A 26,019-nucleotide genomic window follows, 5' to 3' on the forward strand; every position below is an offset into this window, starting at 1 on the left:
TTCCACTAAGATCAGGAATAAGACAAGGTTGCCCACACTCACCACTCTTATTCAACATAGTTTTGGAAGTTTTAGCCACAGCAATCAGAGAAGAAAAGGAAATAAAAGGAATCAAAATCGGAAAAGAAGAAGAAAAGCTATCACTGTTTGCAGATGACATGATACTATACATAGAGAATCCTAAAGATGCTACCAGAAAACTACTAGAGCTAATCAATGAATCTGGTAAAGTTGCAGGATACAAAATTAATGCACAGAAATCTCTGGCATTCCTATACACTAATGATGAAAAATCTGAAAGTGAAATCATGAAAACACTCCCATTTACCATTGCAACAAAAAGAATAAAATATCTAGGAATAAACCTACCTAAGGAGACAAAAGACCTGTATGCAGAAAATTATAAGACAATGATGAAAGAAATTAAAGATGATACAAATAGATGGAGAGATATACCATGTTCTTGGATTGGAAGAATCAACATTGTGAAAATGACTCTACTACCCAAAGCAATGTACAGATTCAGTGCCATCCCTATTAAACTACCACTGGTATTTTTCACAAAACTAGAACAAAAAATTTCACAATTTGTATGGAAACACAAAAGACCCTGAATAGCCAAAGCAATCTTGAGAACGAAAAAGGGAGCTGGAGGTATCAGGTTCCCTGACTTCAGACTATACTACAAAGCTACAGTGATCAAGACAAAATGGTACTGGCACAAAAACAGAAAGATAGGGCTTCCCTGGTGGCGCAGTGGTTGAGAGTCCACCTGCTGATGCAGGGGACACGGGTTCATGCCCCAGTCTGGGAAGATCCCACATGCCGCAGAGTGGCTGGGCCCATGAGCCATGGCCGCTGAGCCTGCGCGTCTGGGGCCTGTGCTCCACAACGGGAGAGGCCACAACAGTGAGAGACCCGCATACCGTAGAAAAAAAAACAAAAAAGAAAGATAGATCAATGGAACAGGATAGAAAGCCCAGAGATAAACCCATGCACATATGGTCACCTTATCTTTGATAAAGGAGGCAGGAATGTACAGTGGAGAAAGGACAGCCTTTTCAATAAGTGGTGCTGGGAAAACTGGACAGGTACATGTAAAAGTATGAGATTAGATCACTCCCTAACACCATACACAAAAATAAGCTCAAAATGGATTAAAGACCTAAATGTAAGGCCAGAAACTATCAAACTCTTAGAGGAAAACATAGGCAGAACACTCTATGACATAAATCACAGCAAGATCCTTTTTGACCCACCTCCTAGAGAAATGGAAATAAAAACAAAAATAAACAAACGGGACCTAATGAAACTTCAAAACTTTTGCACAGTAAAGGAAACCATAAACAAGACCAAAAGACAGCCCTCAGAATGGGAGAAAATATTTGCAAATGAAGCAACTGACAAAGGATTAATCTCCAAAATTTATAAGCAGCTTATGCAGCTCAATAACAAAAAAACAAACAACCCAATCCAAACATGGGCAGAAGACCTAAATAGACATTTCTCCAAAGAAGATATACAGACTGCCAACAAACACATGAAAGAGTGCTCAACTTCATTAATCATTAGAGAAATGCAAATCAAAACTACAATGAGATATCATCTCACACCAGTCAGAATGGCCATCATCAAAAACTCTAGAAACAATAAATGCTGGAGAGGGTGTGGAGAAAAGGGAACCCTCTTGCACTGTTGGTGGGAATGTCAATTGATACAGCCATTGTGGAGAACAGTATGGAGGTTCCTTAGAAAACTACAAATAGAACTACCATATGACCCAGCAATCCCACTACTGGGCATATACCCTGAGAAAACCATAATTCAAAAAGAGTCATGTACCAAAATGTTCATTGCAGCTCTATTTACAATAGCCCAGAGATGGAAACAACCTAAGTGTCCATCAACAGATGAATGGATAAAGAAGATGTGGCACATATATACAATAGAATATTACTCAGCCATAAAAAGAAATGAAATTGAGCTATTTGTAATGAGGTGGATAGACCTAGAGTCTGTCATACATAGTGAAGTAAGTCAGAAAGAGAAAGACAAATACCGTATGCTAACACATATATATGGAATTTAAGAAAAAAAATGTCATGAAGAACCTAGGGGTAAGACAGGAATAAAGACACAGACCTACTAGAGGATGGACTTGATATGGGGAGGGGGAAGGGTAAGCTATGACAAAGCGAGAGAGAGGCATGGACATATATACACTACCAAACGTAAGGTAGATAGCTAGTGGGAAGCAGCTGCATAGCACAGGGAGATCAGCTCGGCCGCCTGGAGGGGTGGGATAGGGAGGGTGGGAGGGAGGGAGACGCAAGAGGGAAGAGATATGGGCACATATGTATATGTATAACTGATTCACTTTGTTATAAAGCAGAAACTAACACACCATTGTAAAGCAATTATACTCCAATAAAGATGTAAAAAAAAAAAAAATTCTCTGTTGACTTGTCTTACTCCCTCATGAGACTAAAGATAAATTGTTCCAGCCGTGTAGTAGGCGCTCAACAAATGTTTCTTACATGAATACACTTATTTAATTCATGATAAGGGATATTTCTCAAACACCTGTTATGTGCCAGATACTGTTTTCTACGTGGAGATATAGCACTTTACAAGGCAGGCAAAACCCCTTCTTTCTTGGAGCTTATATTAAAATAAAGGAAGGAGACAATAAATAAGTGTATATTAAAGTTTCATATGTGATAAGGTATGTGAAGAAAATCAAAGCAGAGTGAATGCGTGAATGAATGAAGAACTCGGATCTTGGAATCAGGCCATTCAAACTGCTGCCATAGAAGCCAATCTTACTGCTATCAATTCAAACTTGAAATTACATGGATTTATTTTTTAATTTGTATACATTTTACAAATATTTATTGATTGTCTTCTAGATGCCAGCCATTGCTCTAGGTCTGGGATACAGCAGGGAACAGAGCAATTATTTAGTTAGTTAGTTAGTTTTGGCTGCATTGGGTCTTCGTTCCTGCTTGCGGACTTTTCTCTAGTTGCGGTGATTGGGGGCTACTCTTCGTTGCGGTGTGCAGGCTTGTCATTGCGGTGGCTTCTCTTTGTTTCTGAGCACGGGCTGCAGGCACACGGGTTTCAGTAGTTGTGGCACGTGGGCTCAGTAGTTGTGGCTCGTGGGCTCTAGAGCACAGGCTCAGTAGTTATGGTGCACGGGCTTAGTTGCTCCGCAGCATGTGGGATCTTCCCAGACCAGGGATCGAATCTGTGTCCCCTGCATTGGCAGGCGGATTCTTAACCACCGCGGCACCAGGGAAGTCCCCCAGAGCAATTTTCATTAGGAATTTTTACTCCTGTCCTTGCAGAGCTTACATGTGAGTGTTAGCAAGTAAATATATAATATTATCAGAGGCTGGGAAGTGCTTTGAGGAAAATAAAGCAAATTAAAAGGCAAAGAAATTCTTGAGTGTAAACTAGACTAAGAGCAGGCAGACCTGGGTGTGAGACCTGGGAACCTCACTTATGGTTGTATGGCTTTAACCAAGGTTTTAATCTCCTCAGTTCTCCGATTCTTCATTTGTACAATTAATGCCTCTCTGAAAGTATCGTCATGCTACTCCAGCAGGATGATGGACTCTATAAAGTATTACGAATATCACTTTTAACTATTTTCTCATATACCTTGTCTTCTAAGATTGCCAGGAAAGTTAACTAGATCATTAGTGATCTAGTTATGATGATCTAGTTATGATGAAGAAGCACTCATTATATCTAAATGCAACATGAAATTATAGAATTTTCAGATTCTTGTAGTATGTTCGCATTATGTAACTATTTATATAATGTGACTTAATTAAGATGTTTTCAATCTTAGTATTTCTTAAAAGAGCTATCATTTCTGACCACTAACAGTATCTAGACTTCCTATATCATTCAGATTAAAGGTTTTTTGTTGCAATATGCATATATCCTTTGTCAAATTGACTTTAATTCCTGATTCTAGACATTAAACAGATTGTTCTTTTCATAACTTTATGATTTAAAAGAGCTCCTATCATTTTTAATTTAGATAAGCATAGTTCAAAGGAAGTTTAAATTCAAAGAGGCTGGGGTCTGAGCCTCCCGGATGTCTGGGACAGGCCCGACAGGGATACCTGTTTTTTGTTGGTGACTAAAACAATGGGGAGGATTTGATCTGGTGGGACAGTTACCCAAAAGGTGACTTAAGTTTTCACTATGATCCCTCACTGGAGTTTTATACTATATATTATTATATACATATACAGATTACAATATAATTACATATACAAAGCTACATTTGTGTATGTAATGGGTAATATAAAGCATTTTAAAGTGTAATTTTGTACTATACGAGCCTTTCAGGAAACAGTATAAGCATACATAAAAAAACAATTCACAAGGTTAGGCAGCATGTGACAACTGATATACAGGTGGCACAGACAATAGAGGATGGAAGGACTTCAGAGAAGGAAGGGTAGTTTACTAAATTCGACAATCAGGAAAGGCTTTGCAGATGGCTAGGGATTTGAGTTAAGGACATATGATTCAGAGATGGATGAAGAGGATGAAGACATTTCCAGGAAGGTATGCGAAAGGCCCTGAGATGGTACCCATGGAAGGATGTTTGAAATCAAAACAGTGTAGCAGTAACTGAGGGCAGATCTGAAGTAAAGGCTTTATACAGGAATATATTTGGAATAATTTAGGTGGAAAGAAAAGTCAGGAAAAATGTGGAAGGCCTTGAATGATTTCATCCCTGATACACTGTTGGTGGGAGTAGTAAATTTATACAACTTTCTAGTGAGCAGTTTGGCAGTATTTCTCAAAATGCATATAACCTTTGATTTAATAATCCCACTTCTAGGAATTTATTTTAAGGATATAATCAGAGAAGATCTCAAAAATATGCATAAAAGGATGTTTACTGTAGCATTATTTATAATATAAAAATAAAACTAACTATCTCACATACCAAATTGGTAATAACAGTGTCTCCACCTATGGAATCCAATGCAACAATGCAAGCTGGTTTTTCAGGATTACTAAGGAGATGGAAAGACAATGTAAATATGAAGTGAAGAAAGCAAATCACAAAATGTCTTTATACAATATGATTCTGCAGGGGCAGAAAACTTTTCCCTTCTTCCCTTCCAGTTTCTTTGCCTGGCCTAATAATTAAATTGACATAAGATAGATTAACAGGAGAAAAACAAATTTAATTTCATAAGTACAGGAGCCCAATAAAATATGTAAGACTCAAAGAAGTGACCAAAGCAGGCAGGTTTTATACCTGCTTGACAAGGAAACAATAAATTTGTAAAGAATTGACAAGACAAAGGAGTTTGGGCCTGGAGTAGTAAATTAGCAAAGAAGTAACAAGGTTTGTTTATATAGCCGTCTCAGCCCTAAATTCCCTGTCTCTGGTGATAAGGATGCCTTCCAGCCTCCTGGTACCAGGAGGGTTCCTTTCACATAGGATATTTATTTGCTGCTTTCAGGGGTACAAAGGAGGGTCAGAGTGTTCTTGCATCAGCTGTTTCTTAGGTAACTTTAATCCAAAGTAATTGATACAACAAAATGGCATATTTGGGGGTAGCATATTCTACTTTCCTTCAATTCAAAATTTTTAAAGGTTGTATAAGGTGGGCAAGGAATACACCAAAATGTTAACTGTGGTAAATGGGTGCTTTTTTTTTTTTTTAAACAATCAATGTTTACCTGTCCTGTGCTCCATCCCCTCAGGGCCAATCTGATAAACTGTGATAAGTGGTGGAGGACACTCAGTGCAGTGCAGTATAGTGCGGACAGCTGCCTCTCCCAGGGACGATGGCTCTCTTACAAACAGAGGCTTCCTGAAACCAGTGCCTGAAGTCCAAGGCTCAGCGGAAGGCTTGCAGTGCAGACGTTTTAAAGGGAAGTAAGCTTTCAGTTTCTCAGATCACACCAAGTAAGAACAGGGGCTTTAGTTAGTGTTTACTTAGATGCCAGGCATTGTGCTAGTGTTTCTCATAGATGGTCTCATTTAAACCCCCAACAGTCTAATAAGTTAGGTACCAGTATTCTCATTGTATATATGAAGAAACTGAGGTACAGAGAGGTTAAACAATTTCCTCAAGGACACACAACTAACAAGAGATGGAACCAGGACAAATGTAGATAATGACTCCAGAGTCCACACTGACCACTACACTCACCCACCCATTTTAATGGAAGACAGAAAAAAAAAATCCATCCTATACATCTCCTCATCCTAGGGTCACCTGCTGTAATGTCCTTGGTGGTGGAGTTAGGCAGCATATGATCCAATAGAAAAATTCTGGATGGGGCCTGTGGGAGCCCTCTGGTACTGGGTCTGGCACCTACTAGCTTTGTAACTTTAGGCAAGTCATAATGCCTCCAAGCCTTGACTTTCGTACGCATATAAGGGAAATAATATTCCTTGACCTGCAGGCCTCCCAGGATGGCTATGAAGATCAAAGGAGACAAAACATGAAAGTCCTGTGAAAACTATCTAGTGCCATACAAGTAAAAGGTATTATTAGTCATAATACTAGCATGGAACTCTCAGAGTGTTAAGATTGGACACCAGATTGCTCTGAGAAGCTCCTCCAAGGGTCATTCTCAAGGAGTATACCATATGACAACACAGACATTTGCTCCAGCTGTGGCCTGACAATCGTGATGTGCTATTTGGAACAAAGCACCTGATTTGCACCACAGTGCAACGCACTGTGTAGTAACACCTACCCAGTGTGTTGACTAATGGACAGAGGTGAGCTGAATAATGTCATCCACACAATCCAAGTCCTGGCCTGGAAAGCCATTCAGAGAACTTACTCTGAGATTCAGGCCTAGTAAAGTCTTTCTTGATTCACAAGGCAGAACATAAGAGGCAAACAATTGATGGTGCCCACCACAGACCAGGCCCCTGCCTGTGCTAGGCCCCTTAAAAACATCTTCTCTAAGCCTCAGAGCATACCTGCTATTATCTGCATTTTACAGTTAAGAAAGCTGAGGCTCAGAGAGGTTAATGGGCTTGCCTACCAGAGAGCTAAAGGGATAAAGAGAAAATTAAGGTATACTGACACAATTTTGTTCCTCCATTTCTGTTCCAGTAAAGATATCTAAACTCTTTTTTGGTTCAGTCCCTCTAAAATGAAGATAATTAATAAATCAAATTATCTCCTGGGTTTCTCTTGACATGTTAGGTGAGTAAAACTGACACTTATCCAAAATATTTTATTATAATATATATCAATATTTTGAGACCAATGTATGGCTGCCAGACTCTTATAAAAATCATGTGAATTTAATAGAAAGTAGTTTTGTCTAACTTTTTTCTCAAATAACAGGGAAAGGCTTTTGATTTTTAACTGAGAGAAATGAAAGGAATATTTACAACAAATATGGCCCATTCTTAATGTCAGTAATAAACTCATGTAATTCTATAAGTTTGTTTAACACATAAACAAATTGCCCCCAAAATGAGCAGACAGTTCACAAAGGAAGAAATATAAGTTTTTATCAAACATATGGAAGCTCACGAATAATGAAGTAAATTCAAAGTAAAACAATGATATCCCACATTTCATATGTTGAATAAGTAGAGATTTTTAACTTTTTAATATTTAATGTTGGTAAGTGTGCATTCTCATGAACTGCTGGTAGAACTGCATATCAGCACCTTTCTGGAAAATGACTTGGTAATGTGTATAAAGATCCTTCAACAATATGCTCTTTTTTTAAAAATTATTTTAATTTTTTTTTTTTTATTTTTGGCTGCGTTGGGTCTTTGTTGCTGTGTGTGGTTTTCTCTAGTTGCGGCGAGTGGGGGCTACTCTTTTGCTGCGGTGAGCGGGCTTCTCATTGCAGTGGCTTCTCTTGTTGCAGAGCACGGGCTCTAGGTGCGCGGGCTTCAGTAGTTGTGGCATGTCGGCTCTACAGCACAGGCTCAGGAGTTGTGGCGCTCGGGCTTAGTTGCTCCGTGGCATGTGGGATCTTCCCGGACTAGGGCTGGAACCCGTGTCCCCTGCGTTGGCAGGCAGATTCTTAACCACGGCGCCACCAGGGAAGTCCCCAATATGCTCTTTGACTATGGTAGATTAAATATGGCCACAAATTCCTTGTCACTTCCCCCGCCTCTGGAATCTGACCTGTGACTACTTTGACGGAGAGCGCATGGTGGAAAAGACTCTGTGCCACTTCCAGGCCTAACCTTTAAGAGGACTGGCAGCTTCCACCTCCTCCCTCTCTGAACCCAGTGGAGACACCCACCTTGGAGGGGAACTGAGGCCCCAGCCAACAGACAGCACCAACTTGTCAGTCATGTAAAAGTTACCTCGGAAGTGGATCCTCTAGCCCCAGCAAAGCCACTCCAGCCAGCTAACACGTGGAGCAAAGACAAATTGTCCCCAAATTGCAAGCAAATGAATGATTGCTGTTTTAAGTTTTAAGTGACTAGGTTTTAAGTTTGGAGGACATGTTACACAGAATATTGACCTGATATTGATCCAATAATTTTGCTTCTAGAAATGTATCCTCAGGCACTAATCAGGAATGCAGACAAAGGCTTACACCCAAACATTTCTTGCAGAGAAGTTTCAAAGAATGTTAATGTCTAAATTAGGAAAAATGATCATGTAGGTCGCAGTATAACCAGTATGAAAGTAATTCAAATGTTAGCAATATGGTAGAGTACTTATGATAGACTTTTAGGTGGAAAAAGTCATAAAAAGAACTATGAATATAAAAAGGAAAAAAATTAAAAGTTAATAGTGGTTATTTCTGGGCAATAGAATAATGAGTGATTTTATTCTGACCTTCACATTTTTGTGATAATTGCACAAAATAGAAAAAATAAATCTTAAAAATGAGAAAACTATCAACTTGTAAAATCTGTCCATAGATAAACAAATAAATAAAGCTCCCTTTTAACTACAGCTTCAAACTTTTTCATAAAATCATTTTACCAAGGCATTCAGCAATATTGATGTTGAATCATCTGCTATTTCTCATAATTGACAGGCTGATAGGCAGTTACACTGCAATTTTAAAAGTCAGCAGGAGGAATAAAGACGCAGACGTAGAGAATTGACTTGAGGACACAGGGAGGGGGAAGGGTAAGCTGGGACGAAATGAGAGAGTGGCATGGACATATATACACTACCAAATGTAAAATAGATAGCTAGTGGGAAGCAGCCACATAGCACAGGGAGATTAGCTCAGTGCTTTGTGTCCACCTAGAGGGGTGGGATAGGGAGGGTGGGAGGGAGACGCAAGACCGGGGAGACATGGGGATATATGTTTATGTATAGCTCATTCTCTTTGTTATACAGCAGAAACTAACGCACCATTGTAAAGCAATTATACTCCAATAAAGATGTTAAAAATAAATAAATGTCAGCAGGAGACAGACTTATTAGCAAAGGGCTTTGATAATCCATAAACTGGATGTAAAAAATCCTGAATAATTAAGCAGTTTTAATGATGTGGCAGAAAGTAAAATAATTGAAGAAAAAGCTTCAAAAAATCAGATGAACATCATTGAAAATCTGTTACCTGCCAGGAAAGTTCCTAGAGCCATGCCACTTAATCCTCTCAACAGCCTTGTGAGGTAGGTGTTATTCCCATTGTACAGATGAGGACACGGTGGCCTTGATGGAACTTCCTACAGCCTCCAAATGCAGAGCCGAGAGTTGGGTTCAACACACGTTTTTTCCACAGTACCGGGCCATTCCACTCCAAGGTCAGGGTTCAACATTCTTACAGGACGAAAAAAAAATTATTAAACATATAAGCTTTTTGAAAAAGCCTTTCTTTCATTCTACCACAATTCATTAAAATATATTTAACTGAACTTTGTGAGCTTCTTTTGCAGGATCATTTTCTTCTTGCATAACTTGAAGTAATCCTTAAAAAGTCAATGCCAATTCTGTAAGAAGCCTAGACTATTCTTGAGCAATTAGAAGGTGCTGTGGGAAGGAGGACAGGCTGACAAAGCAGAGGTACTTGTCCTCTCTCTCACAGCATCTCTGAGAAACCCTATCTTTAGCGTGACTGAGTCTTTTAGTAAGTTGGAACCTGGCTGTGCTCGTTGGTTTTATTCACTCTTCATACCTGTTTTATTCTGTTTCCAATAGGCCATATCCATTTTGGGAGCCAAGATGGGAGGGATCAGTACCACAGAGAAGCCCCACAGGGCATCTGGCAGGATAATGTGGAGAGCCAGACTTCAACCAAGCCCAGGGGTTTTTGTTTGTTTTTAAAGACAGTGGTTTTTTTTGTTTGTTTGTTTGTTTGTTTTCGATACGCGGGCCTCTCACTGTTGTGGCCTCTCCTGTTGTGGGGCACAGGCTCCGGACGCGCAGGCTCAGCAGCCATGGCTCACAGGCGCAGCCGCTCCACGGCATGTGGGATCCTCCCAGACCGGGGCACGAACCCGTGTCCCCTGCATCGGCAGGCGGACTCTCAACCACTGCGCCACCAGGGAAGCCCCAGTGGTTTGTTTTTAAAGACAGTAGTTTGTTCTGTTTGTTGTTAAAGAAGAGTAACTAATGATAATAACAGCTAAGATTTCCATAGTGTTTATATGCATCAGCTCTGTGCTGTGTACTTTGTTTGTGAACATTATCCTACTTAATCCTCACAACTCTAGGAGGTAGGCACTATTTTTACCTTCATTTTACAGATGAAGATGTGAGGTCTCAGACCCCAGATAGGTGGTGGTCAGGGTATGAATTGTTTGTCCCATCTCAGTCCATGCTCCTAACTGCCACATGAACTGTAGTAGTCAGGCTGGAGTTTCAAAGAGAAGCCTGCTTCTGTCCCTTCCTGTCAGTTCCTGCGGGAGCCCCGAGTATGAGCAAAAGGAGAAGGGCCATAGCCAGGAGAATGGAGAAATGGGAATCCTAGTCACACAAGGCCAAGCTGGAGGGTGGCTCTTCCCAGAGCCACCTAGTTCCAAACTTCTAAGGACTCTGAGTCTTCTTTTTAAATGTACTTCTATTCATTCATCATTCCCTATATCTAAAGGGATATAAGGAAGTTTACAATGATAGACAAAATATAACAACATGAAGTAAGAAAGAAAAAGAAATGAGTGGTAAGTATTCAATGGCCAACATAAAATCATGATCAGTAATCATCACAGATCACAGTGTTCGGTAGATTGAAATAAACCAGTGGCCCAAGACAAGCACAACTAATGCCAATATTAAGATCAGTAAAGTATTTCCTCCTGAAAGCAAAGGGGCACAGTGCAGTGTGATGAGCAGTACCCTCTGCATCTCCAAATGATTAAACACCAGGCAGCAAAGCGCAGTGGATGAGCACACAGACTCTGGAGCCAGACTGCCTGGGTTCCACCACTTTCTAGCTGACTAATCTTGGGCAAGTTATTTAAGCTGTTTGTGCCTCAGTTTCTTCATCTATAAATCGGGACTGGGGAAATATGGAAGACTGAATGAGATAATGGATATAAAGCCTTCAGAACAGTGTGGGACATGCAGGAAGCACTGTGTCTGTGTGCTGTTATCATCAGCCTGGTTTGGAATATAATAGACACTTCCTACCTCAGGACCCCTGTCCTCACTGCTCCCTCTGCCTGGGACAAATTTTGCCCCCATTATACAGATGGCTCACTCCTTTCTCTCCTTCAAACCTTTGCTCTAATGTCACTTTCTCAGTGAGGCCTTTCCAGACAACACTATTTAAAACTGAAATGCTTTCCCTACTTGTCTCCATCAAACCAGCAAGCTACATCTCCTTCCCCAATTCAATTCTCTCCTTCTCATGAGCTCTTCTCATGCTCAGATAACCAATTACTTCATTTCCTCTGTTTTTTGTCTATCTTCCATCACTAAATGAGGGCAGGTTTCTGTTTTATTCACTGAACAATTACCAACACCTACAACAGAGCATGACAGAGAACAGACACCCAATAAACCCATGATGAACGAACTAACCAACACATTCATCATTGTACAACTGCAGGGTCCTTTTGAAACACCTGTAAGGGCAAGTAAGTCAGTCAAAAAGAGAACCTGTAAATTGTCTGGACTTTTCAATCTTCTGATAATAATTTGAGAAAGACTTTGAAAGGCTTACAAAATTTTATAGTGACAAAGGTTACTCCACTGAAATTTTAGGTGATGTGTACTGTTTTATACTCTTGGAGTGAGTTTAGAATTAGTGACTAAGAGTCACTTCCAGCAGAGGAACAGCTAGAGGGGATTGTCAAAATGCAGAGTAAGAATAAAGCATTACTGGAATTAAGTCATCACTCTGTCAGTTCTTAATGGAGCCAGTCCAAATAAATCATAGGTTTTACTATCCAGTTCTCTCCTGACAGCAAAGCAAGGACAGGAAAGCTGGTTATTAATGAGACATCTTATTTCATGCCTCAGAGGAACTCAAAATTCTGAATTTCCTAAGACAAAGGCAAGTGTTGAGTGCAGAACTTGGGGAGAGACATCAAGACATATGGGGCTCCCACTTAGTACTAAGACTTACATGACTGAACAGGCCTAAGTGGTGACTGGCCGTCTTTCAGTCACTGAAAGGCAATCTAGCAGAACGGAAAACATGCCACAGAAAGGGCAACAGAAGGCAACAAGATGAGTCAAGCTCCAGGTGAAGCTGGGAAACTCTCCCAGTCCCAAAGGCAGATTGATCCATGTCATCCACATGTGGTAGAAAGCCAACCTCAAAGGAGCAGCCATTTCTATACACCACTCTTTGGTCAAACAAAAGAGTTTGGGGGTACTCTTAACTTTCCGATGGCTGAAGTACGAGAGCCAGGAATACTTCCATGAGATATTCTTCGTAAGGTTTTCAGAAAAATAAACTTGATTGACTAGGCTGCAATTCTGGCCATTCTGTTGTTGTCCTTACCTGTTGTCATGGAAATTGTGGCCTGAACACAGATCTCACTGAGGTTCCCAACTGAGACAACTGTGTGGCATGGATTGCTGGCTGTGAATGAGGCTGTGCTTGTCTCTTGTTACCCTTTTTGGTTTAAAGTCTATTTTGTCTGATATAAGTATAATATACCCGTGCTCTCTTTCCTTTTCCACTTGCATGAAATGTTTTTTTCCATCTCTTCACTTTGAGCCTATGTGTGTCCTTAAGGCTGAAGTGAGTCTCTTATAGGCAGCATATAGTTGGGTCTTGTTTTTTAATCTATCCAGCCCCTGTGCCTTTTGATTGTTGGATTCAATCCATTTACATTTAGAGTAATTATTGACAATTAAGGACATACTAATGTCATCTTATTAATTGCTTTCTGGATGTTTTGTAGTTCCATTGTTCCCTTTTTCCTCTCTTTCTGCCTAACTTTGTGAATTGGTGATTTTCCGTGGTGGTATACTCTGATTCCCCTCTCTTTATTTTTTGTGAATCTACTAAAGGTTTTTGCTTTTGGGGTTACCATGAGGCTTACATAAAATATCTTATAGCTAAAACAGTCCATTTTAAGTTGATAGCAACTTAACTCCAATCACATGTAAAAGCTCCACCCTTTTACTCCTCCCCCTTTTTTGTTTTTGATGTCACAATTACCTCTTTTTGTATTGTGTATTTGTTAACAAATTAAGGTACCTATAGTTATTTTTAATACTCTTGTTCTTTAACTTTTACACTACACTTAAGTGGCTAACACACCATCATATTACAGGTATTAGAGTATTCTGAATTTAACTATAAACTTACCTTTACCAGTATATTCTATACTTTTTTTTATTGAATTATAATTGACATACAATATTATGTTAGTTTCAGGTGTACAACATAGTGATTTGATGTTTAAATGATTACCATGGTAAGCCTAGTTACCATCTGTCACCATACAGAGTTATTATAATATTATTGACTATATTCTCTATGTTGTATATTATATCCCTATGATTTATTTATTTTCTAGCTGGAAGTTTGTACCTATTAATCTCCTTCACTTACTTCACTCCTCTTCCCCACCCGCTTCCCTCTGGCAGCCATCAGTTTGTTCTCTGTATCTATGAGTCTTTTTTTTTTTTTTTGGCTATGCCACATGGCTTGCAGGATCTCAGTTCCCCAACCAGGGATTGCACCCGGGCCACAGCAGTGAAAGCCCAGAATCCTAACCACTAGGCCACCAGGGAACTCCCTCTATGAGTCTTTTTTGTTTTGCTTTGTTTGTTCATTTGTGTTGTTTTTTAAATTCTACATATGAGTGAAATTATATGGTATTTGTCTTTGTCTTACTTCACTTAGCATAATACCCTCTAGGTCCAACCATGTTGTCACAAATGGCAAGATTTCATTCTTTTTTATGGCAGAGTATATATAGATAGGTATATACCTATATATGAATATTGCTCATTAATAGACATATGGATATATATATACCACATCTTCATTTTCCATTCATCTATCAGTGAGAGTTTAGGTTGCTTCCATGTCTAGGCTGTTGTAAATAATGCCATAATGAACATAGAAGTTTATATAATTTTTTAAATTAGTGTTTTCATTTTCTGCAGATAAATACCCAGGAGTAGAATTGCTGGATTGTATGGTAGCAGGCATATTGTATGGTATGAATTTTTTGAGGAATCTCCATACAGTTTCCCATAGCGGCTGCACCAAATGTGTTTGTTGGCCATCTGCATGTCTTCTTTGGAAAAATGTTTATTCAGATCCTCTGCCCATTTTTAAAATTGTATTGTCTGTTTTTTTGATGTTGAGTTTTTTATATATTTCAGATACATATCAAATACATCATTTGCTAGTATCTTCTCCCATTCCATAGGTTGCCTTTTCATTTTGTTGATAGTTTCCTTACTATTACTGTAGCTTTGTAGTATAGTTTGAAATCAAGGAGGGTGATACCTCCAGCTTTGTTCTTCCTCAAGATATATTTGTCTGTTCAGGGCCTTTCATGTTTCCATATAAATTTTAGAATTGTTTGTTCTAATTCTGTGAAAAGTGCCACTGGTATTTTGATAGGGATTACACTGAATCTGTAGATTGCCTTGGGTAGTATGGTAATTTTAACAATATTAATTCTTCCAATCCAGGAGCATGGGTTATCTGTCCCTTTGTTTGTGTCATCTTCAATTTCTTTCATCAGTGTCTTACAGTTTTTTTGAGTATAGGCCTTTTATCTCCTTGGTTAGATTTATTACTAGGTATTTTATTCTTTTTGATGCAATTGTAAATGGGATTGTTCTCTTAATTTCTCTTTCTGATAGTGTTGTTAGTGCATAGAAATGCAACAGATTTCTGTATATTAATTTCATATCTTACAACTTTACTGAATACCTTGATGAGTTCTAATATCTTTGTGATGGCATCTTTAGGATTTTCTATGTATAGTATCATGTCATCTGCAAGCAGTGACAGTTTTATTTATTCCTTTCCAATTTGGATGCCCTTTCTTTCTTTTTCTCATCTGATTGCTGTGACTAGGACTTCCAATACTATGTTGAATAAAAGCGGCTAGAGTGGAATCTTTGCCTTGTTCCTGATTTTAGAAGAAATGCTTTCAGCTTTTCACCTTTGAGTATGATGTTAGCTGTGGGTTTGTCAGATATGGCCTTTATTATGTTGAGGTATGTTCTCTCTATACCCACTTTGTTCAAAGTTTTTATCATAAATGGATGTTGAATTTTGTCAGAAGCTTTTTCTGCATCTATTGAGATAATCATAAGGTTTTATTCTTCAGTTTGTTAATGTGGTGTATCATATTTATTGATTTGTAGATATTAAACCATCCTTGCATCTCTGGGATAAACCCCACTTGATCATGGTTTATGATCCTTTTAATGTATGGTCAACTTCAGTTTGCTAGTATTTTGTTGAGAATTTTTGCATCTATGACCATCAGTGATATTGACCTGTAATTTTATTTTTTTATAGTGTCTTTGTCTAGTTTTGGTATCTGGGTGATGCTGGTCTTGTAAAATAAGTCTGGAAGCATTCCTTCCTCTGCAAGTTTTTGGAATAATTTGAGAAGGATAGATGTTAACTCTTTTTTAAATGTTTGGTAGAATTCACCCGTGAAGCAATCTAGTCCTGGACTTTTTTTTGTTGGGAGTTCTCACTGCGGTTTTGATTTGCATTTCCCTGATGATTAGTAATGTTGAGCATCTTTTTATGTGTTTGTTAACCATCTGTATGTCTTCTTTGGAAAAATATCTCTTCAGCTCCTCTGCCCATTTTTTAATCAGGTTGTTTCTTTTTTAGATATTGAGCTATCTGAGCTCTTTATATATTTTGGATATCAACCCCTTACCAGATACATCATTTGCAAGTATCTTCTCCCATTCAGTCAGCTGCCTTTTCATTTTATTGATGGTTTCCTTCACTGTGCAAAAGCTTTTTAGCTTGATGTAGTCCCACTTGTTTATTTTTGCTGTTCTTACACTTGCCTGTGGAGACATGCAAAAAAAAAAAAAATTGCTAAAACTGACGTCAAAGAGCTTATTGCCTTTGTTTTCTTCTAGGATTTTTGGTTTCAGGTCTTACATTTAAGTATTTAATCTATTCTGAGTTTATTTTTTATATTATTTAAGAGTGTGTTGTATATTTTTTTAGGTTACTAATTAGCATCCTTACATTTCTGCTGGAAGAACTCCTTTCAGCATTTCTTGTAAGGTATTTTTAGTAGTGTTGAACTCTCTCAGTTTTTGCTTTTCTGGGAAAGTCATTATCTCTCCTTCATTTCTAAAATATAACTTTGCCAGATACAGTATTCTTGGTTGGCAGTGTTTTTTCTCTTAGCACTTTGAACATATCATCCCACTCTCTTCTGATGTAAGGTTTACACTGAGAAATCCACTGGTAGCCTTATGGGGGTTCCCTTGTAATTTCCAAGCTTCTTTTCTCTTACTGCTTTTAAGATTCTCCCTTTGTCTTTAAATTTTAACAGTTTTAGTATAATGTGTCTTGAAGAGAATTTCTTAAAGCTGAGTTTGTTTGGTGACCTATGAGATCCATAAACTTGGATATCCAAATCTCTGTCCAAATTTGAGAAGTTCTAGGCTGTTATTTCCTTAAATAAGCTTTCTGCCCCTTTCTCTTCCTCTCTTGCTATTGGAACTCCAATAATTCACAAAGTATTTTTTTTCATGGTATCCCATAAATCACATAGGCTTCCTTCATTCTTTTTCATTCTTTTTCCTTTGTTCTCTGACTGGATACCTTCAAAAGTTCTCTGACTGGATACCTTCAAAAGTTCCTTTTTCCTTTGGCTTGATCCATTCTGATGTTGATGTTCTCCATTTCATTTTTCATTTCATTCCTTGTATTCTTCACCTCCAGAATTTTTATTCACTTCTTTATGATTTCTGTCTCTTTGTTAAACTTTTCATTTTGTTTATGTATTGTTTTCCTGATTTTTTTGAGCTGTATTTTCTTGTAGCTCATTAAGTTTCCTTAAAACAACTATTTTGAAATCTTTATCATGTAAAGTACAGATTTTCATGTCTTTGAGATCAGTTACTGGAAAATAATTATAATCCTTTGGTGATGTCCTGTTTCCTAGATTTTTTCATGTCCTTGAAGTTTTGTGTTGCCATCTTCTCATTTGAAGTAACAGTCTCTTCCTTTAGTCTTTATTAACCTCCTTTGAGAAAGAAATACCTTCCACCAGCCCTGCTAGTGATTCTGAGGCTTTCTACCTGCTCCATGCTTCTTGCTCCCTCTTGTGGAAGAAATCCTAATTTATAGGCATACATTGAAGATATCGCAGGTTCAGTTCTAAACCACCACAATAAAGTGAATACCGCAATAAAGTCACATGATGTTTTTGGTTTCCCAATGCATATAAAAGTTATGTCTACACTATACTGTAGTCTAGTAAGTGTCCAATAGCATTATGTCTAAAAAATGTACATATCTTAATTAAAAAATACTTTGTTGCCAAAAAATACTAACCATCATCTGAGGCTTCAGCAAGTTGCAATTTTTTTTGCTGGTGGAGGGTCTTGCCTTGATGTTGATGGCTGCTGACTCGTCAGGCAGGTGGCTGCTGAAGTGTGGGGTGGCTGTGGCGATTTCCTAAAATAAGACAGGAATGAAGTTTGCCACATCAATTCCTGCTTTTACAAATGATTCTCTGTAGCACACAATGCTGTTTGATAGCATTTTACCCACAATAGAACTTTTTCTAAAATTGGAATCAATCCTCTCAAACCCTGCCGTTGCTTTATCAACTAAGTCTATGTAATATATGTAATATTCTAAATCCTTTGTTGTCGTTTCAACAATCGATTAAGTTCACTATCTTATATGGGCACAGTTTGTGGCACCCCAAAACAATTACAATAGTAACATCAAAGATCACTGATCATAGATCACCATGACAAATATAATTATAATGAAAAAGTTTGAAATATTGTGAGAATTACCAAAATGTGACACAGAGACACAAAGTGAGCAAATGTGGTTGGAAAAATGGCACCAATAGACTTGCTCAACACAGGGTTGCCACAAACCTTCAATTTATAAAGAACACAATAACCTGCAAATTGCAGTAAAGCCATGCACAATAAAATAAGATATATATACACTACCAAACGTAAAATAGCTAGTGGGAAGCAGCCGCATAGCACAGGGAGATCAGCTCAGTGCTTTGTGTCCACCTAGAGGGGTGGGGTAGGGAGGGTGGGAGGGAGACGCAAGAGGGAGGAGATATGGGGATATGTGTATATGTATAGCTGACTCACTTTGTTATAAAGCAGAAACTAACACACCATTGTAAAGCAATTACACTCCAATAAAGATGTTTAAAAAAAAAAGATATGCCTGTATACCTTCTCTTGATTTTGCAACAAACCAGGCTGAGTACTGATGGCCTCCTTTTTGTTTTTACAGAAGTAGCACTACAACTCAAGCTTGTAGGTTCTCCCTGGTCTGCAGATTCAGGTCGATTTTCTGTACATGCTCACTAGCCATTTGCCAAAGCTCACTCTTGCTGCCACCAGTGGGAGCATGCACAGGGAGCCACCACAGTAGGCCGGGGGTGGGGGGGAAATGAAGCACACAGAACACTGGGGGTACCCATAGGCCAGTTGGGGGGATCTGCTGGCAAGGTGCCCCCAGCAGCTCATGGGCAAGCTTCTTGATGGAGTCTGTGACACAGGAGAATCTGTGTCCCTTTGACGCCCTCCAAGAGTCCAATCTGGTGCCCTCCCAGTCTTCCCCTGCACCTGCCCAGTCATGCAGCTCACAACTCAGTACCCTGGATGGGTGAGAGAAATGAGCCTCTTTGAGAGTGTCCCACACAATGGGGAATCCAGGTGCTCATTCACACACTCTCATTTCCCCCACTGGAGAAATCACAGGCTGAGAAGATCTGTCTTGGCCCTAAGAAGTGCCGTCTTGGGGATGGGGTGATGCAGGTAGTCAAATTGTTCCTCTTACCCACTCCATTGCATCCAAACTCATATGTTTTTGTTTCAGTGGTGTGCTAGGATTTTTCCACTGGAACTTTTGACTTCCCCAAAGGCTCTCTTGCTCATGGATGACTAAGACAGTGTTTTCCAGGGGCTCCTGGACTGTAGCCAAGAGGGACTGGAGCCGGTTCACAGGTCATTGCAGGGTCCAGAGCCAGGACCAAGGTCCAGGTGCCTATTATCTGTCACACGAGTGGGCAAGACTCTTCCTGGACCCCTTGACCTATGGGGCTGGATCCCACAGCTCCCACAAAGGCACTTTTGTCCCTGGATGGATGCCAAATTGTTGTTGTTGGGGGAAGGCCACAAATGAGTGGTCTTATTCAGCCATATGGCTGACATCACTCCCCAAACAGCTCAGCCCTGTATCTTTCAGCAAACTGAGGAATTCATGAATGGAAAAATGTGGACATCCCAGCTTTATTTACCACAAAATTCTTGGATCCATCAACTACCTAACTCTTAACCTCCAGCTCCATTCCTATAATTCCCAGATTTATTCCTGTCCAATATTGCCTCTAAACTTTGAACATTGTCCCCCACTGTCCATCCCATGCTTGTCCTTTGGATCTGAAATGGACTTGGCTTCTCTGATTTGACCCCCTCCTTATTTCCTGGCTCATCCATCCTGAGTATCTACTCCAGGAGATCAAGCCTAGGCTCCCAGACCAAACTAGTCATTATCCAGATGCTTATCTGACATCTGCTTGGGAAGAAGTAGGAAAGAGTATGTGATGGTTGGACATGCTACAATAATCATGAGTATCGTCAGGAGGGCACAATTCTGCCATGCTGTCTGCTTCTTCTACCACCACCAGCAGCAGCACTTTTCCATGTCCTAGGTGTGTGAGAAGGAGTGGTCTGGCTCAGCTCACCACCACCAGAAGCAACAACTGATTTATCACTAAACTGAGAGACCAAGGCATGAAAGTAGAGAAGACTATAAGCTCCCTAGAGGTAAGAATTATGTGTCTTATTCATAATTGCCTCTTCAGGGCATGCCAGCGTCTAATATGTGAGTAGGTTCTCAACAAATTTGTTGAAATAATTAATTAGGAAAAGAGTGGTACTGTCTTTGATCTCCATCTTATTGTCCTTTAAAGGAATTTAAGTCAATAAACATGTATTGTTCCAATCACGGTGCAAGGCCTTGCAAATATATGAATAGATGAAATGAGTTACATGTAATCTTTTCTCTCAAGAAGTTTACAGCTCCCTTTAAGCATAAAGGCAGACACATTTTAGACGCCTGTGTGTTGTTTCACTAGAGTTACAGATAAATAACTACGAGCACAGATAGCACTTTATGGAGTAATTTATTCTGTTAAAGTTGGAAGCCTACGGGGGAAAAAAAGTGACATTTGAGCTGGGCCTTGAAATAGGAAGCAGTATCTTAGGGGAACTTATAATGACAAGAATGAAATTGACCACACAGTGAGAACTCTGTGAAGAACAGCCCAGCCTGAGACCAGAGTGAGTTCAGGGCTGCTAGTGCCCCTCTGGCAGACAGAGCTAACTGTTTGACAGAAGTCTCTACCACAGGAAGCCTAGGACGTACTGGAGATGTCCTAGAAGAACCCTGAGGACATATACTGGGAACTTATGACAACCACAGCTCTCCACCAAGATCAGCCAGTGGTCCATGCAGCTCAGCCTGGAAGATGCCTCAGGACTCTGGTCAGTTCTAAGGCTCCCTCAGAGGGTTTCTGGGTTCTTCTGGGCAGGCCCTGCAGATCCAAGTCTGACGAGGTGGGTCAGAGCCAAGATGGAGAAGTCTGGGACTCAAGAGACGACCTGGAACCACTCGAGCCTCTAAGAGTATAGCTAGCTTTCTGTGCTCACCCCCAGCAGGAATCTCCTGTGCAATTTCCCCAGCTCCTGAGGTCATCAAAACACAGAGCCTCCCTGAAGACTCAGACTAGTCTGAACATATGGGTGTAGACATAAAATGGGGGATACCCTTTTACCTGCAGTCAACCGTAGGAAATAGGCTGGAGCCCAGATACTGAAGCCCATGCGGGAAGAAAAAGTCCATGATCCGTAAAAATGATGTGGGGATGTATTAAAACCAGAAGTTTGTCTCTCTTGACTATTTAGAAGACAAAAGAGCAACTTCACTGAGCAAGAAGCTAGTTACACGAAATTAGAAGAAGTGAGACCCCTAGTAGCACTGAATGCAGGTGACCTAAAGACCCTAAAGAAACACCCCAGGATGAATCAGGATATTCATATATTCCCCTCAAACGTCATCAGGGCTCCAGCTGCAGCACTGCTACTTATTGTTTGCCTGATGTTTCTGTTACTTAAATAAGTGTTATCAATAGAATGTTGTAACAGAAAAGAATACATTTACTAAGGAAAAATGAGCCTCATTGAAATTATTTGCATTATGAACTAGATTAACGAGTAATGACAATATCTTAATTGGTACAGAGTTTCAGTTTTTAAGATACTTTCCCACTCATCATTGTATATGGTGCTAATAATCCCTGATGAAGTAGGCAGGTAAGACACTAACAGAGAGGTTAACTGCACCTCCCATGGTTCCACAGTAAAACAGGAGGCAAGCCCAATGCGGCTAATTCCCAATTCTGTGGTTTCCTAATCCTGGCCAAATATGGCCACCAGGAATACCACTGTGATCCACTCATATTGTTTAGCCATTTCCAGATTTCATCTGTCAGATGCTTTCCATGTGAGTTGCTCAGGTGACGAATTGCTCTGTAGCTGACTGTTCAGCATTCAAAGCACCTTAGTTCTTAATACCTATTACATACTTTACGAAAAGTGTTCATAGTAGTGTTTGAAACAAAGTAATTCTCATCTATCTTTTCTTTATGATGCATGTTACCTTTGGCATGTAGTAAAAGGAATGTAAAACTAGCTTTATATCAGGCTTTTAAATATCTAAAATCACAATTTGGATAACTATTTTAAGGTAGATAAGATGTGCTGCTAAGTTCTGAGGAAAATTTCATCACAACTGAGACTTTAAAGTCTCCACATATTCCCTTTATTTTGTTTTTAATTAATAATTAATTATTTATGGCTGCATCGGCTCTCTGTTGCTGCATGCACGCTTTCTCTAGTTGCGGCGAGCAGGGGTTACTCTTCGTTGTGGTGCGTGGGCTTCTCACTGCAGTAGCTTCTCTTGTTGCGGAGCATGGGTTCTAGGCATGTGGGCTTCAGTAGTTGTGGCTAGCAGGCTCCAGAGCTCAGGCTCAGTAGTTGTGGCGCACAGGCGTCACTGCTCCCCGGCATGTGGGATCTTCCCAGACCAGGTCTTGAACCCGTGTCCCCTGCATTGGCAGGTGGATTCTTAACCACTGCGCCACCAGGGAAGCCCCTCCCTTATTTTAAACTCTGAATTCAGGAACCAGGAAGGATGCCAGTGAAGTCTTTTACCTGTTTGCCATTGTATGGAAAGTGCCCCGGGCCCAACCCTGAGCAAGCAGGCACTCCCTCGGTGCACACCCACTGGTCCCCCGTCTTTCCCAGGCTGGTCCACTGCACCTCACCTCTAGTCACCCACATGCTCACCACCACCTCAAGACAGGATACGCACCTGCTTCCCCATCCAGTGTTCCACTTGTAGATTTGCCTTGTCTGAGTTCCAGCTCTGGTCTCTCTTATTAATTAGCACAAGCTTGAAAAAGAGCATTGGCCCACATGTTGGATGGGTAATACATTTACACCAAACTCACAGAGGGACAAATAGACAGTCCAGTAAAAAAGCTTAATAAAACTTGACAGCAAGCATCAAATAAAAATGTCCTGCTCCTCATTTTAAATCTATTTTTGCTGATATTTGCTGTTGATATTACTCAGATTGCAGCTATAAACAAAGCCAAAGGACAGAGGAAGGAAACAGGGCAGGAAGGAAGGAAGGAAGGAAGGGAGGGAGGGAGGGAGGGAGGGAAAGAAGGAAGAAAGGAAAGAAAGAAAAAGAAAGAAAGAAAGAGAGAGAAAGAAAGAAAGAAAAAGGAAGGAAGGAAGAAAGAAAGAAAGAAGAAAGATGGACAGGAGGCTCTAGCCTCACCTCTTTGCAGCTTTGCTCAAAACTACTAAGTAACTGATACTTGTCTGTCAATTAGTTTAATATGTTACTCTTTTAAGAATATATCTTTCTTGAACCCAAAGAAAACTCAAAGGTCTGACACTTTATGGATAGAATTTAAGAGACTATAACAACTGAATGGAGAGATTTAGAGGTAGGAAGTTCCTTCTAAGACTTCTTATACCATGACACCCTTTTAGATTTCAAAACAAAGCTCAAACTTGGTAATGAGTTGCAGACAAAAAACGTTGCCTGCCATTCCAGTAAATATTGCCCGCCATCAAGCCCTCATCCACAGCAGCCACCCCCACTGGTGTCCCCTGAGAGGGAATTCAGGATAGAGAAAAACAGGACACAGATCCTAGATAAGATGCATATCTAAGGAATAACTTCAGTGAGCCCAGACTCATGCACCTTCCCATACATAGGAAAGCACTAAAACCATTAACTTGAGATGTCTATTTTTTGTGATTAGCAGTAATCTTTTGATGTTTGACTACACTTTTTTCTTTCCCCAGCAAAAACTCCTATATATCCTGGCTCCTCCCTTACCTCTTTGGAATAGTTCTTCAGAGCTATCTGAGGGCTGTCTCCGGGGCTACAGTCCTCAGTAAGCTCCCTGAATAAAACATAAGTCGCAACTTTTGAGTTGTACGTTTTCCTTCAGCCAACTAAGTCTTCAATAGAAGTTCTTGCAATACTCATCCTAAAAGAGAACCACAAGATTCCACCTGTCTTGTTCTGAGTATACCCTAGCCTGTTTCTCTTTGGTAATCTTATAAGCTTTTCTCTGAAGCCAGACTCCCCAGGTTCAAATCTGGGTTCTGCCACTGTATGACTTGGGGCAAAATACTGTCCCTTCTCCACCACTTACTAGCTGTGTAACCTTAAGTACACAATTTCACCTTCTTTTGCCTCAGTTTCCTCATCTGAATAAAGATAACACTATTACCTACCTCATAAAGTTTTTGTAAGGATTACATGAATTAATGTATTTACATAAGGCACTTAAAACAATGTCTGACTTGTAGTACACACTGTTTGCTATTATTATTTCTTCCTAAGAATAAAGACATTCTATAGGTCTCTAATCACAACTAGAGTTGGTTATGCAAATGCCAACCACAAGCCCCAGGAAGAACAAAAGATAATGGGAAAACAAAGTAATACAAAGCAGTGCTAAATCACAGATTCCACACTCCATCTGGTAGTTTTAACTAGTGAGCTGCGATCTCATTTTCTTTCCCTTCCCTTGATCACCCTTTTGATCTAGAGATACAAGAAGGGTGATGAACTTGAAAGGCAAGCAACAAGAAGCAGGAATAGGGAAATAAGAAACTGGTGCATTTCAGACTGGACAGACAGCCCCTTACTAGGGGAATGCTTCACCTGACCCAACGCTGCTCTGTCGCAGGGTTCAACCTCTTCCCTGCCTACTTACTCCCTGGTTATAGAAGCACAGAGGAATGGAGAGAAGTCTGTGCTAGGATTGGCAAACTTCCAGAGCTGTAAGATACAGAAGAAAGGGCATGGATCTGGGAATCAGGCCTCTCATCCTAGCTCTGGCACAGGCCTCTGAGTGACCTACGATGAGTCACCTGAATTCTTTCTTCTTCTGTTTCATTTACAGAATGAGAATGCCTATCAGAGTTAGGTCCTACGCTTAATTATAAACAGATTTTAAAGCTACAAGGACAAAAGTAAGTCCCAGGGGGTGAGGGAGAACTCTTGTTTTTACAGGACAGACTGTGCACTGCACACTATCTACTGTCCATGACATCTGGGCCAACTGGTGTGACAAGAACACTCCCACAAATTTATAATTTATAAAATGTCTCCTAGGGGGCAGTACCACTCTACTGAGAATCATGGCTAAAAGGCTTCAGAGAATCTTTAACATGATAATGTGAGCGGTGCTGAGAAAAAAGTTTGCTTAACCACAGAACACCTTCCAAGTAGCTTCTGGAAAGATTATCGTTTCACTAATCACACTTTGGGAAATACTGGCATTGATCATTTTTTAGAAGTGAATTCAATAGTGAAAACATACTGAGTACCTGCCGCAAGTGAACAGCAGTAAGAAGGTTCTGGAGATATCAGGGATGGAAAGCCTGATGCTTAGCTGGGCCTCTCAATGTATCAGTAACACAGAAAAGATATCATGTCTCCAAAAGACAAGAGAGAGGGAGCTCATAGAAACTTTTCTAGGATGTTTGGAACCAGGCACAGAGCCTGAGTCATCAGTACCATTCAGAATAAATGGTATGAAAGTTTTATACTTGGAGTACAGATTGTTGCTTGGAAGTTACTCTTATGGTCCTTGGATATATTAACTAATATTTATTTTTCAAAGTCTACAAATTTCTCTATGCTTACTTCCCAAAAGGAAATGGTACTTGTAGATCAGTCCAGTGAATGAGGTGGATAATCTTGCCTAATTTTTTCATTATCAATTCATTATATAAAATTAAAGTAATGCAATGTTTATTTCCATGATTTTCCCAACCTGCAGGTTTTATACACGTTGAA

General features: G+C 39.9%; 1 protein-coding gene across 1 annotated transcript in view; it reads right to left on the reverse strand.

Moving 5' to 3' along the window:
* Positions 1-9,651: 9,651 nt before the first annotated feature.
* NMD3 (NMD3 ribosome export adaptor) overlaps positions 9,652-26,019 on the reverse strand; it is a 75,309-nt gene continuing 58,941 nt past the window's right edge. Inside the window, exons 17-18 of the mRNA XM_029215085.1 lie at positions 17,914-18,036; positions 9,652-9,764 (exon numbers count right to left, since the gene is read on the reverse strand). Of these exons, the coding sequence (XP_029070918.1) occupies positions 17,993-18,036 (44 nt within the window). The 3' untranslated portion in view covers positions 9,652-9,764; positions 17,914-17,992. The remainder of the gene's footprint in view (positions 9,765-17,913; positions 18,037-26,019) is intronic.

Source organism: Monodon monoceros, unplaced genomic scaffold (genome assembly GCF_005190385.1).
Source record: "Monodon monoceros isolate NGI ecotype Baffin Bay Population unplaced genomic scaffold, NGI_Narwhal_1 Super_Scaffold_11, whole genome shotgun sequence".
NCBI lineage: Eukaryota > Metazoa > Chordata > Mammalia > Artiodactyla > Monodontidae > Monodon > Monodon monoceros.